At 36.7% G+C, this 14,865-nt stretch overlaps 1 protein-coding gene across 2 annotated transcripts in view; it reads left to right on the top strand.

The window, feature by feature from the left end:
* ADGRA1 (adhesion G protein-coupled receptor A1) overlaps positions 1–14,865 on the top strand; it is a 275,807-nt gene that overhangs the window by 108,017 nt on the left and 152,925 nt on the right. For both annotated transcript variants that reach the window (XM_032190930.1, XM_032190931.1), the window contains exons 5-6: positions 1,513–1,584; positions 2,356–2,519. In XM_032190930.1, coding sequence (XP_032046821.1) covers positions 1,513–1,584; positions 2,356–2,519 — 236 coding nt within the window. The remainder of the gene's footprint in view (positions 1–1,512; positions 1,585–2,355; positions 2,520–14,865) is intronic.

Raw genomic sequence — 14,865 nt, 5'->3', positions numbered from 1 at the left:
GTATTAAAGGTGCACGGTTAGATAAAATACTAGCAATGACCTCAATTATAGCAACAACTTATTGTCACTCAGTATAATGAGAAATAATTTAACTTAACTTATCTGAGCCAATTATTTTTTCTGCAATAGTAGAGTTTTGCTTTAGGCTACCATGACAATTTCAAGTGTTCAAAGTTCATTTTCATTTTCTTTCTTTCTTTCTTTTCTTTTTTTCCTTTTTCTTCTTTTTTGATTAAAAAAAAATGCATTTCAATAATTGTCTAGAATATGAAAATAGGATTAATTATTGTTTCAAGAAGGCTCCATAGCTTTATTGACATAATTTGCAACTTTGCAATGTATTCTCTTCTTTTGTTTATGAACTTATTTATTTGTGTATCTGTAAATGTTTCTGTAGAGAGCATGCTTCATATTTCTGTTTTTCTCTGCTTTATGAAGTTGGTTCACATCTTTTACCTCTTGTTGGAATATTTGTCCTGATCTGAGTTTGAATATTCAGTTTAATGTATGTTCTTTACATTATAGTCATAAGTGTAGTAAAATCAGTGATTATAAAAACAAAATTTTCAATGAAAAAGTAATGAATCAATTCTCTTTGGCAGAATAAATTATTTTCTATATGTAACAACAAGTCTCCAGTGAAGAAATATGGAATTTCACCAACAGTTGAAATTTTGTAGCCATCCTTGGATTCAGATATGTAGCTTCAGGCATTGGATAGAAAGGAACATATTATCAGTATTTCAAAAAAAAGTAGTTCATGCTTTATGAAATGTTAAGCTTGTATTGCACTGATTTTTGGTTTACTGATATAGAAAAAGGCAGTTTTTTTACTTGATTAACATTTATAGTTTTTGTTTGTTTGTTTTTATTGTTAGGACACTGGCACAACATATATAAATATAAATACTACTAAACTAGGCAATATTAAATTACATTTGTATGCAAGTATTCAGCTTAAACTATTCAAACATCAAGACCAAAAATATAATGAAATAGTAGTTAAGACGCAAATGTCCATAAGAATTTAAGGATGGGAAAATCTGTTTGTTTAAAATCCTTCACAATAAAACTGTTTAGTTACTTTGAAAACTCATTATTATTCCCATAAATTCGTTGAGGTCTTCTGTGTTATTAAATTAATATGTTTTTATTTCTTTACCTTGCAGTGGCATTCTACATGTACAGTAAAATTACAACATAGTTCTCCCTGACTAATCATTGTATGAATAATTCCATTTAAATTCTAGAATATATTACTTCTATTAAATATGTACTGGTATTCCTGTTTATTAGACAGAGTGAATTGTATGTACACCTGCTGTGAATATAAAAGGAGTAAAATTTCATGATTTGACTTGATTGTTGTTATTTATGAAAATAACAAATTTAAATATGCTTTTATTGTTGTCAAGAAAGCAGATTTTTAATTAGCATTTGGAAAATTATACTATATAACAATTTTGTTTTCTTGTACTTGTTGTAACTGACTGTAAATATCTTTTTTTCTAGGAATTTGTCAGGTAATATTTTTTCAAGCCTCATGAATGGACTTTTTTCTGAGCTGCTAGCTCTGAAAGCACTGTAAGTGTGATTCTCTACATTCTGAAATAGTCAGGAAAAACATTGCAATAAATATATCAATGTTGAATATGAATTCAAAGAGGATTGTTGCCATGAATGCATTAGAAATATAAAATATGTTTTGTTATCAGTGTCTATTGATATGTCAGCACATATAGACAATATGTCTATTGTCTATGTCAGCACTATCAGTTAGTGCTGACAACTTGACCCTGTTCCTGACAAGCCCAGATTGGCCATCCTGACTGGCATTCCTGTTTGTTTCTCTTTTCTTTTTTCTTTATCATTCCTTTCCATGTTTGCCTTCACTACATTGTCTAATAATTCTGAATGCAAAAAAAAAAACAAACACACTCATGTTAAATACTTTTCTAGAATTATAATGGTTCCCAGTTATTTATATTAAATGCACCTCTCTGAGATTTAAAATGTATATTGGGTGTTTCCATGGTTAAGTTTCTACTTAAAGGAGTTGGTTTTTTTAGTAAGGAAATGTATGTTAAAGTATGACCTTCCACCATCTCCTCAAATTTAATTCAGGAATCAGTAATACTGATTACTGTTCTCTAACCAAAACCATTTTTTTCCATAATGTCTTGGAAGCCATTAAAATGGGGACAATGTCTATTAATCAATCTGGATATCTTTGTAATTACTTATATGTCTATGTATATCTGTCTTTAGAGTTAGATAATTTTAATCTAACAAGTGTTTAAGCATGTTTCTGAGAAGTGTACGTACACCAGTTGATATGTTTCTTTGCCTTTCTAGGCATTTCAACACTGATTCACTCATTTGTGACTGTAATCTAAAATGGGTCTTACAATGGGCCAGAAATGCTTCAGTCCGAATCGCAGAGGAAACAGTTTGTGCTTACCCTAGTGCTTTACAAGGACTGTCATTTCGTAACCTGAAGGAAAACCAGCTGATATGTGGTGAGCTGTACTCTCACTTAGTATTACAAATTGAAATGGAATAGAGAAAAGTGTGTGGTTTTGTTGTTGTTGTTTTGTTTGTTTATTTGTTTGTTTTTTAGTGATGCAAAAAGTTAGTAACTCTGGTTTTCTTGTAGGGACAATAAATTCAGATATACTGCATAGGAAATGCAACTAATATTTAAAGAGAATGGAAAAATTACAGTTTTCTTATTTCATCCAGAACAATACATATATTTAGAGAACACCTTTGTCCAGATTTAAGTCCTAAATTCACGTTGCTTAATATATAAACATGAATATATAATGGTAGCTCTAAGCTCAGGTTTATTGCATGAACCTGAGGATTCCTACAGGGATTTAGAGAATGTTCCTTTCAGTTCCTTTCAGTTATATCTCTGACATAAGTGTCAGATATCATTTTTGTATCTTTCATTTTTATAAACCTGTAGTATACACTTTATTCATCCCCAGGACATGGTATGATTTTTACAGTGAGCTTTAGTTAGGCAAATTCTTTATGCGAATCACTTTCTAAGAAAGGTTTTCCACCATAGCAAACACGACGGATACAGTATGAGGTAACAAACAAACAAGAAAATGTATGAATGAGTAAAGAAAATTAATCTGCCAAACACTGTAGAGCAAAGGACAGACCAAAAAAAAAAAAAAAAAAAAAAACCACACACAAAAAAAAAAAAAAAAAAAAAAAAACCAGAGATTTTAAAAGTAACATATAGTTCAGAGAAAATATCCTTGCCTGAGATTATGCCGGTGGATTCCATGATCAGAAATATGATTTGATGAATAAATATTAATCACAGAATCTTGACTTTCTTGAATGACAGAAAATTGCTGGGAAATATATGACTTTGCTAATGCCATACAGAAACTAAAGGGATGACGCACTTTTATTCTGATAACCACAAAAGGAATTCTGTATGTTGCTAACACATTTCTAGCAGAAGGCAGATCAGGGTTGACTAGAGTCATAACAAAAAATTTGGTTTTAACAACAACCAATGCAGACCTTTACAAGTTGGGAGAGATGTTATAGGCTGTAGACCACAAATGGTCCAGCGGCTGAATTGTTAAGGAAGTGCAGATACCTGCCTGAATCTTAAGGAATGTGCTCTTGTGAGGGAAAGGGAGAAAAGTTTCCAGTAGTCTGCATTAATGAACATTTCAAAATCTGCAATCCCTCTCAAACTCTTTTGAGAGTTAAAGTGAGTGAGCTCTTACTTTACAGAGACCCAGCATGGGTATCTTAATAGAGATCCATTTCCCAGCAGGAAAAGTCCTCCTCCTGAAAATGGTGGAATGATCAGAAGAATCAATTAAGGACTGTTAATTGGTATTTCCAGGTTGCCAGTGAATGTGCCTTCAAATTTTACAGATGAAATGAAACTGAGAGCAGTTTCTCAGGATGTCATACCTGAAATCCAAATAGGACTCCCTTCCACACTTGATACAGAATTTGTAATACCCTTCTAGTTCTTACTGCTATTTATAATGTCCAGAACACTTGACAGGGTTTGTAATGACTGCCAATAACTTGACACTGCTTTTAATATCTGCAGAGAGCTTCCTGTTGATTATATACGCTGAGCATTCCACTTGCTCTCTAGGGCCTGCCACATACTTCATGGTGTTCATATCTGTTGGGCAAATCATGGTGCCTGCAACATTTAGCAATTTTATTTTCAGTAACTTAATTTGAACTTAGGTGTAATTGAAGGCTGTCTGGCACTGAAATAATAACAACTATTGAGAATGTTTTTAGAGTAGTATGCACTGAAATATTGTCGTGGTTCCGCTTGAGTGGGCAGCCGAGCTCCACCACAGCCGCTCTCTCACTCCCCCTCCTCAAAGAGGAACGGGGAGAAAATATGTGAAAAGGGGCTCAAGGGTTGAGATAAGGACGAGAAAATCATGCAATAATTATTGTAACGGGCAAAACAGACTCGGCATAAGGAGATAGTAAGATTTATTGCGTATTACTAACAAGCGAGAGAAGTGAGAAAACAAAGGAAAAAGCAAACCAAAAGCACCTTCCCCCCCCATCCACCCTCTTCCACCTCCTCCCCCCAAGCGGCGCAGGGGAACGGGGGAATGGGGGTTATGGTCAGTCTACAGCACTTCTTCTCTGCTGCTCCTTCTCCGTCACTCTCGTCCCCTGTGCTGTAGGGTCCCACCCACGGGATGCAGTTCTTGATGAACTGATCCGGCGTGGGCTTCCCACAGGCAGCAGCTCTTCCAGAACTGCTCCAGATATGGGTCCGTACCACGGGGTCCATCCCTCAGGAGAAAACTGCTCCAACCTGGATCCCCTACGAGCAGCAGCTCCTGCTGGGTCACCTGCTCCTGCGTGGGCTCCTCTCCACGGGCTACAGGTCCGGCCTGGAATCTGCTCCAGCAGGGGTCTTCCACAGGAGGCAGCCTCCGTCGGTGCAGGGCCACCTGCTCCACCGTGGTCTCCTCCACGGGCTGCAGCATGGAACCCTGCTCCACAGTGGTACTCCATGGGCTGCAGGGGGACATCCTGCTTTACCATGGTCCTCACCACAGGCCGCAGGGGACTTCTGCTCCAGCGCCTGGAGCACCTCTCCCCCTCCCTCTACACTGACCTTGGCACCTGCAAGGCTGTTCTCTCACTGCCGGCTGCTGTGTGGCGCAGCGTTTTTTCCCTGTCTTAAATATACTCTCACAGAGGCGCAAAACAACATCGCTTATTGGCTCAGATCTGGAAAACAATGGGGCCCTTCCCAAACATGGGGCAGCTTCTAGATCTTTCTCACAGAAACCACCCCTATGGCTCCCTGCTACCAAAACCTTGCCACGTAAACCCACTACAAATACGCATAGAGCTAATCAAATGAAGCATATCTTAAAGAAAATATTAAGAAGTAGTTTAAAAATTGAAGACTTCTGCCTGTGAACATCTTCCATACTGTCAGACATTTGTATTTAGAGTTACTGTTCTTCCTTCTACATGCTAGTTGAGGTCATGAGGTATCATTGTCACAAGATGAGAAAAGAATAGGAGAATGGAAGAGAGAAAAAAATAGAAGGGAAATGGCAAAGATCTTCACAGGGTAGATAGGGAATGAACCAAAAAGTCGAAGTATGTGAAAGGGAATGGAGAGGAACCTAAACAGTAAAAGAAATCCTTTTACCTACAATATAGCATGCAGCTTGCCATGAGCTTTTTACATGTATTTCAAATTTTGATGGGACATGAAATCATCTTTCAAATTCCTTCCTGGCAAATCTTTCTCATGCATCTGATAACTTAAGGTAGCCAAAGAAGTGACCCATTCAGCAGTTAGAAAAGTGCTTTGGGATTTTTATAAAAGTTAATCTAAGTAATGGCATAGTTTGGAATTCATAAGACTCTGCTTCCATATTTCATTAACAGCTTATAAGAGCTATTTAAATCTTCTTTAACAAAAATCTCCAGCTCTTAGAAATGTGGTTATAAAGCAATTTTGACAGTGTTGGAAATAAGGCTGAAAAGTAGTTTGATGATAAAAGATAGTTTTGCATTCTTGTACTTAAATACGAGGGACTGCAGTGAATTCAAAACAGTATAGACAGAGTATCTTTCTAAAAAACGATCGTGAAATTGGCTTCATGCAGTGCCTTGTTACTGTTTCTCCATGACTCCAAATAAAACTTACTCAATTTACAGGAGGAAAATTACATTTTCCTGAATACCTGAACACAGTGCTGTAAATTCCACCTGAGGTCTGATATGTCTGCGATTTTCCCTTGTGGTCTTTATCACCAGAGGTTGATTCTGTAGGCTACATTCTTCACTGAGTGAAGACTTGTATGAGTTTTTGTCTTAATAGGATTACAAAAGATAGCTCTTAACAAGGGTTTTTAATTATTTACATCAATGAATGAAATACTAGAGTTTAGTTTCTCAGTCTCAGAGCTATATTGATGCTATTGAGCTTCAAGCAGTAAAAGTTCATTTGTTCTGCAAATTACAATTGGCAAGTAATTCTGATGCAGCCTTTTTCTGTTAGAAAACATTGACTCATCAGAACACAGATGTTTGGAAAAGTGCTGACTTCCTGTCTCCCCCAATTAGATTTTATGTAAAGTTTAGAAAATAGATGGCAAAATATTGGTAATCTTTAAATAAATGATTTGGCAGAAAATATTGTAAATATTTACTAAATTATACAAAAAAATGTTGTGAAGGTCAAAGTATAAAACTCAGTGTTTTTCTGACATTTTTGTTGTGCTTTAAGACATTGGTATTATTTACTTTCCACCAAAATTTATATATATATTTTAATTCTCCACGGAGAAATAAATATTTCTCATGTGGGTCCCCCATAAAAAACAAAAGTTCCTCCCCAGCTTTTCTGTAGGCCCTCTGTAAGTACTTTAAAAACTATACGGTCTCCCTAGAGCCTTCTCTTTTCCAGGCTGAACAACCCCAATTCCCTCAACCTGTCTTCACAGGAGAGGTGCTTCAGCACTCTGATCATCTTCATGGCCCTCCTCTAGACTTACTCTAACAGGTCCACATCTTTAGTCTGGGGTCACATCAGGCCCCAGAGCTGAATGCGGCACTCCGGGTATGGTCTCACGGAGCGGAGATGAGGGATAGAATCATCCCCCTCAATCAGTGCATGTTCTTCATGTATCCTCCTCAGTCAAGACATTTCCAGAGTAAAGAAACAAATATAATTTCAATTGTTAAATAAATTCATTTTGCAATACACTCTCGGGGAAAAATATGGTGGAGACAGAACTTGCAAAGCACAGAGTAATGGCTAACATATTGCAGCTAAGTCATTTTCCTTTCTTTTATTAACGTGAGTGGGACAGTGTATTGGTTTTATGTGGCAAAGGTGGAGGGGAGTACAGGGTTGGCCTCTCTGAGCAGAGACCAGCCCCATGTCAGATCAGAACCAGCTCCAGCTGGCTCCAAAAGGGACCTGCTGCTGGCCCAAACTGAGCCAGTGTGTTGGGTCTATGAGGTTGGGCCACAGAGGTTGGGCCTCTGCGAGAGCAGATTTAAGAAAAGATAAAAAAAAAAAAAAAAAAAAAAACTCTGGTGCAACAGCAGCTGGGAGAGAAGAGTGAAAAACAGCCCTGCAGACACCAAAGTCAGTGAATAAGGACGGCTGGAGCTGCTCCAGGTGCGGGAGCAGCTCCTGTGGAGAGGCCTGTGGAGAGGCCGCTGGTGGAGCAGGCTGTCCCCCTGCAGCCCAGGGGTCCCACATGGAGCAGATCTCCACACTGCAGCTCATGGAGGAGCCTCTGGTGGAGCAGGTGGATGTGGCCTGGAGGAAGCTGCGGCCCATGGAGAGCCCCCACAAGGGGCAGGACCCGGGCCAGAGCTGCAGCCCATGGAGAGGAGCCCACGCAGGAGCAGGGGATCTGAGGGGAGCTGCTGCCCATGGGGGGACCCATGTTGGAGCAGTTTGCCTCTGATAGATGGACCCCAAGGTCCATCATGCATATTAAAGCAATTCTCGAAGAGCTGCTGCCTGTGGGAAGCCCATGCAGGATCAGTTTGGGAAGGATGGCATCCCGTGGGAAGGACCCCACATTGGAGCAGGGGCAAAGAGTGACTGTGAAAGAGTGGCAGAGACTCTCTTCCAGAGACTTCAGGGACTTTAGGGACTGGCCCATTCCCCATTCCCCTGCAACACTCAGGTGGAAAAGGTAAAAGAAAGTGTATGGCAAGGGGGTGGGGGAAGGTGTTTTAAGTTTACTTTTAGTTTTGCACTGTTCTAATCTGTTAGTGGTAGACAATAAATCTCCCTCTGGTGGGTCTGTATGCTGTTTTGCCCGTGATTATGATTGGTGAGTGATCTCCCTGTCCTTATCTCGACCCTTGAGCCCTTTCCACAGTATGTGCATATTAAAAAAAAGAAAGACAGAGAGACAGCACATATATATTCTTTATGTACTTTTTCTACTTGTGTTCTTGCAGATTTATTGACTTTTTTAAGACTTGATTTCTTACAAAGAAATTTCAAGTATCTAATTTGTGTCTCTCACAATTAAATATCAGCAGATCATTAAGGTGTATTTGTCTCGGACCTTATGCAGCTCCCTAGTATATTTTCATAAGTATTTTTATTTGTTTGTTTTTGTTTGCAATCTTGTCTACAATATCACACAAAAAATCAGATTTGGGATATTTTAAATCAGTTGCAGCAATGCAATTGGGTGAAAAGAAACCCTTTAGATACTTATGCAGTAGTTTATACAGTACTTCCATTTTTGAAGTCTTTTTTTGTTTGTTTTCTTGATGTATTTTCATAAAATACAGTGTGGCTTTAACTGCTTTCTCAGCAGCAGTGAGAAACAGTGAAATACCAATGTCTTGTATCCTATGAATGTGGAAATGTCCTTAGAATTTTTTATCTGATGTGCTTGCACATCATTTCCACTTCTCTAGCAAAGTGTGCTTCCACTGTTTAATAGGAAGAACTTTGAAAGAGATGCGTATACTTTTAAAATGCCAAAAATAGAAACTGGGAAATTTTATCTTTGAATGAGTACTTTTTCAGCATTTGAATTTGAGCCTGAAATCAAGAGAATGCATTTAGCTACATTCTGCATCAGCTTTTAAGAACAGCATCTAATATTTTGCACCAGGGATATTGAGTGAAAAATGAGATTCAAAGTTGCCTTTTTCAGATGGTGGCAAAAAATGAATTATCTGTATTGCCACTGGAGTCTTAAACTAACTGTATGCTTCTGCATGTAGATTATTTTTAAGTTTTCTTTCCTATGTGAAACATATTGCAATAATAAATAATGGCTCAGAGTTAACGTGGTACATTTTTTCTTCATTTATTTCTCACAATGTTATCTGTTATTTACTTAAACTTAGGACTTTTAGGACTTTTAAACTTAGGATTTAGAACTTTTAAACTTAGGACTGTTATTTACTTAAACTTCAACCACTTCTTTCTTTGTTTACAAGTCATTCATAGTATATTAACATAATGTAAATATTGAACTGTGGTGTTTTTTTTTGTTTTTTTTGTTTTTTTGTTTTTTTTTTTCCCAATATGTAGTAACTGACTCAATTCAAAATCTCAAGTACAACGAATGATGGATTAATTATCCAGATTTAGATTCCAATCCTGCAGTTTCTTGGCAGCCTACAGATAGCCTACTGCATTCGTGCAGAGCATTGTTGTTTTCAAGAATATGCAGGATCAAGACTTCAGCTCCAATTCTGCAGGGAGTGCCTAATCATATGAACGGGTCTAATGATATTTAAATAGAAGTATGTGTATTAGTAATTAGTTTTGCAAGATATAGATAGTGATACAGTTAGCTGTAGTTAAAGCCTCTTACAATTCTTTCTATTTTACAGGGTTAGCAATCCAGGATTTATTTAATCACAAAATATGGATAGTAACAGATTCTCTATATATCAAATAATATGACTAAGTTTTGGATCTTTCAAAGACTGATGTGGTAATTTTTCTGTCTGAACTAAGCAGACCATTTTAGATATCAAAGTTTTCAATGTATACCGTTTGGTAGCATGAAACCAATAATACTCTAACCTTTTGGATCCAAATTGTAGATTTTTCATCTAAATGTGATCATTCTCAAATTGGAAAAAAAAAAAAAAAAAGAAAAGAAAAAAAAAAAAAAGGAGCATAGTACTCTACATTTAATATCAAACATTATCTATTTTCTTTAGTGATAATTTATTACACTGCTGCAAGGTTGGGTGCACAAAATTAATAATATATTATTATTTAAAAATACTAAATGTGAAATAATAGGAGTATTGAAATAGTCATTTACATACATTTAAAGGATGAGATTTTACTACTACATGTTTTCTTGCATCTGGACTCACACATGAAGATGTAGTTGCATAGGATTCTCCACCCCTGAAATCTTACTGATTTAAATGCTGGAAGTGTACCAAATTTGTTTTTCTTCCCATAGCTTACTCTTAAAGTATTTCAGTGTTTTTTATTGTACAGTAGTGTCAGGTTTTCTACCTTTTCTTTGTCTGCTTTTTCCCAGACGCTTGCAAAAAGCTTTTTACTGAAAGGAAAATTTAGCTAACAGGTATTAAGTAAAATATTTGTGAAACAAAGCTTCACTAATCTTCAAAACTTATAGACGTAGAGACTTGACTGGCCATCTCCAAAACCTAGTTTCTCCTGAGCAAAGACAGACAGCTAGCCTTGGAGTACCCTAGAAGATATATTTATAATCTTAATGTTGCCACATTAAGATTATAAATATCTTAATGTGGCAACATTAAGATTATAAATATCTTTATAATTAATCCATCATTCGTTGTACTTGAGATTTTGAATTGAGTCATATTATAAATATCTTATTAATACATCTGTATTAAAAATATAGGTTTAAACTTTACACTAGTAATTGATAGATAAAAATATGTAAGCTTCTTTGCCAAACCTATGTTAATATTGTCAGCACTTATTACATTTTGTTGTAATTAATCTTATTTGTTCTCATGAGAAAGTTCTGTTAAAGCCTCCGTCCTTGTATCCTATTATATAATGATTTTTCACATTTTTATAGCACTTTTCAATAATCACTTTCTCTAATATATGTATAAAAATGCCTATAGAGAGCTGCAGTTACTGGCACTGTCAGCTGAGATGAGAGGGATTTGGAAAGGAAAACCTCTGTAGAGTGACTGGGGCAAATTCTTACTTCAAAAGAACTGTCACCTGTTCTGCATCTTTTATGTTTCTTATATTTCCATGTTTGACATTCTTGTAACACAGAGGGTTACTCATGCAGTCTAATGGACTCTGGGCAATTAGGGGCAAGCACTGCCAGTCTTGGGACTTCGTGTGTACTAATGATGAGAAAATAAAGAGAAAGTGGCTAGTGGTGCTTAAGGTTTGAAAAGATGAGTGCTACCCCTGCACTTCCCAGATAGATAATCAATATATTACGTAGAGCTAGGTGCTTTAGTGTTGCCACCACTCAGCCATTTTTTACTAACTGCAAGCTGTAACAAGTGTTCATAGCCATGAGCCTGCCAACTTGCCTGCCATAAGGACAATTTGAGTAATCAAAGTTAGCTTTCTAGTAATGGCTTCTGACTCTTGCCAGTGAAGGAATTTGTCTTGATGAATCTTCTAATACCATAGCTGTCAATATGTCATGGTCTTCAAGTTTTGGGATGTGGCAAACACTCAAATATTTCTGCTTCTCCCCAGCTACTTAAGTAGTCTTCTGGGACAAACTGAACAAAAGAAATTTAAAAGTGACAGCAGATGTATTTGATAAGGAAGACACTAGTTATGAAAATACTCTTTGCCCATTCTTTTAAAGCCTACTAGGTAGGACAATAGAAGATTTGGATTTCATTTTGCATGCATGCAGATATTTTTGATTAATTAGACTGTAAAATTGAATTTTCTATTGTGGAAAGTTTTCAAATAGCTGTTGCCATTTTACAAATTAATGTTATATTAGGCATTTTTATTAAATGCTAATGGAACCTGCTACCAGACAAAAGACATGGACCTGTTGGAGTAAGTCCAGAGGAGGGCCATGAAGATGATCAGAGTGCTGAAGTACATCTCCTGTGAAGACAAGCTGAGGGAGTTGGTGTTGTTCAGCCTGGAGAAGAGAAGGCTGTAGTGGTCTTCCAGTACTTACAGGGAGCCTACAGGAAAGCTGGGGAGGGACTTTTTACAAGGGCATGTAGTGATAGGACAAGGGGTAATGGCTTTAAAATGAAATATAAAGATTTAGAATTGTAGATTTAGATTGTAGAATTGTAGATTTAGAATAAATATAAGGAAGAAATTCTTCACTATCTGGGTGGCAAGGTTACAGGTTTCCCAGAGAAGCTCTGGATGCCCCATCCCTGGTTGGGAGGCCAAGTTGGATGAGGCTTTGGGCAGCCTGGTCTAGTGGAAGTTTGTCCCTGCCTATGGCAGAGGGGCTTGGAACTGGATGATTTTAAAGGCCCCTTCCAACCCAAACTATTCTATGATAACTGCACTGATTTTTAATCTTCTGTTCTGCGGGTATGAAGTATATTTATGAGGTGAACCGACACAGATAATTGAAAGACCTGTACCAGTGGACTGTGACAGTCTGGAATCATTGTACATAACTGAGGATGAATCCAGGGACTGCTACTTCTGTTCAGCTCCATGCAGCAGCATCTACGTTTATATCAGTGCCCCAATCCACTGCCTCTGCTATGTGTGCTCAAGAGATATGCACCCTTTCTCTCTCTTTTTCTTTTTCTGTTTTTTTTTTTTTTTTTTTTTTCCAGTTGACAGGTCTTCACAGGAGTCAGAAATCTATAACTGAAAGTAAAGCAGTATAATGTGCCTGAAGTTTTTCTCTTATATTACTATCTACCTTTTTTTTCTTAATTATATTGTAACATTTCAGTGTAGCACTTAGCATTACAAATTAAACTTAAAGCTATGGTTTAATTATGAGATACTGAAAAAAAACCAAACACGTCTATTTATGCTTCTGCCTGAAAAACATGTGATGGTGGAAGGGACTGATAAAATGGTGTGAAACACAAATAGAAGATTATTTTTTTTTTTCTGCAGTAAATGAATATGGTCCAAAACCTTCTTGTCCCAAGTCCAAAAGACTATCTCATATAGATGTGTTTAATACATCTTGGCATCTGTATTTTCTTAATATTATGTTAAAACTGGAGCCAGGCAAAGCTTTTATTAAAACTGAAGCTTGGCTCCAGTTTTCTATTTGTTCTTGACTTAGCGCATAGGATGGTCTATGACCTTCCACACCAAACCTTTTGTTATTCTCAGAAAATTCTGCAATACGGAAATTGGCATTGATGTATTGGCACCTCCCCTTCTTGGCAGAACTGTCCCTCACAGCAATTCAGATCACTCTGTTTTCTTCAGGTCTGTTCAATAAGTATCAACAGATGTAATTTGCTTCATCAGCAATTCAATTTTTTAACTAATATTTTTCAATTTATTTTTCCTCATTTTCATCTGTCCTTTTATTGGACCTGTTCCTTTACTTTGTCCTCACTTCTAGCTTCTCCCCACTGTGCTTTCCATGCACATTTCTTTCCCACTGAGATTGTATACAAATATTAGAGCTCTAACTCACACTTTTGTCAGCAGGATGTGCCGCACTCTGTAGGCACGCTCAATTCAAATACAAAGCCCATTGGCAATACAATAAATCAAGTGATTAACAAGAAGCAAAATGCCAACTTCTGTTATTTTTTGTTGTTATTACCGTTGTTTGTTTGTTTTTCTGTCTAAAGCTTGTGGTGCACTGTAGCAAACTGATTTTTTTACTGAGATGCACAGGAGTCAATGGTATATCCTTAGATGTTCACACTGTAATACTGCACAGATGCAGGGGCAACCTGGAGGGACCTGTGGATTTTCCTGTTTCTGAATGTATAAAAGCTGCCAGTATGGACAAAACTAGTTAATGAGGGTTAGAAGCTACTTAGCTATATGGAGCTGCCCATGCTACTGTATAAGCAGGAGAAAATGCAACAAACTAGGTAGGATGTGGCTTCATTTTCTGTGCTCATGTCTCCAGCATCTTGTATTTGTCATGCTGGACAATGACTAGCCAACTTTCTGCAGTGCTGATGGAAATTTGTTGCATAAGTCAGCTTTTCTGCATATTCATCCAGGAAACAGTAATGTCCATTCCTTATAAGTGCATACACTTTAAATGTAATCATATAGTATTTAGAATGTAACTAAAATATGGATTAGAGATGCATTGTACATCTTTAATGTATTTGTACAGCATAGGTACAAACATTTATCTTCCATGTATCTTCAGATAGCAGTATTTCTTTCACATTCTTCTCTTTTCCATTTTTTAAAACAATGAATAGAAAAGGTCAACATTAGAATGAAAATCAAACCATTTTTTAAAATATCAAGAAATGAAATGAATGGAAAAAAAGCAGAAAATCTGAAATACGTATCATAAATTGTTTTGTAAAGTTACTTAAGGCACAAACAGCAGAACATGTCCTCAAAGCTTCAGTGTACCTTGCTGTTAATCTGTTTTAGCTAATGGTTATTAAAAAAAAATCTATTTTATTTTTCAGCTTCATATACATATTGGGACACTGCATGCATTAAAATGTGCAGATACACTCTCTGTGAGAAATGATACTCTGATTCAGTGGTATTTGTGCAACCTGATTCCTCCTCCATATGCCCTCAGTATTCTAGTCTAGAACTAATCTGAAATGCAAGATTCAATAGCAAAAAAACCAGGACCTTCAGTCAATAAAACCCTTTTCTGCTGAGAAATGAGAGATAAAGAAAAAGATGTAATTACTGTAATGACAAGTTAGACC

The sequence above is a fragment of the Aythya fuligula genome, chromosome 7 (genome assembly GCF_009819795.1).
Source record: "Aythya fuligula isolate bAytFul2 chromosome 7, bAytFul2.pri, whole genome shotgun sequence".
In the NCBI taxonomy this organism is placed as follows: Eukaryota; Metazoa; Chordata; class Aves; order Anseriformes; family Anatidae; genus Aythya; species Aythya fuligula.
Note: the sequence above shows the minus strand (reverse complement) of the source record. Positions and strands in the feature narration are given on the sequence as shown.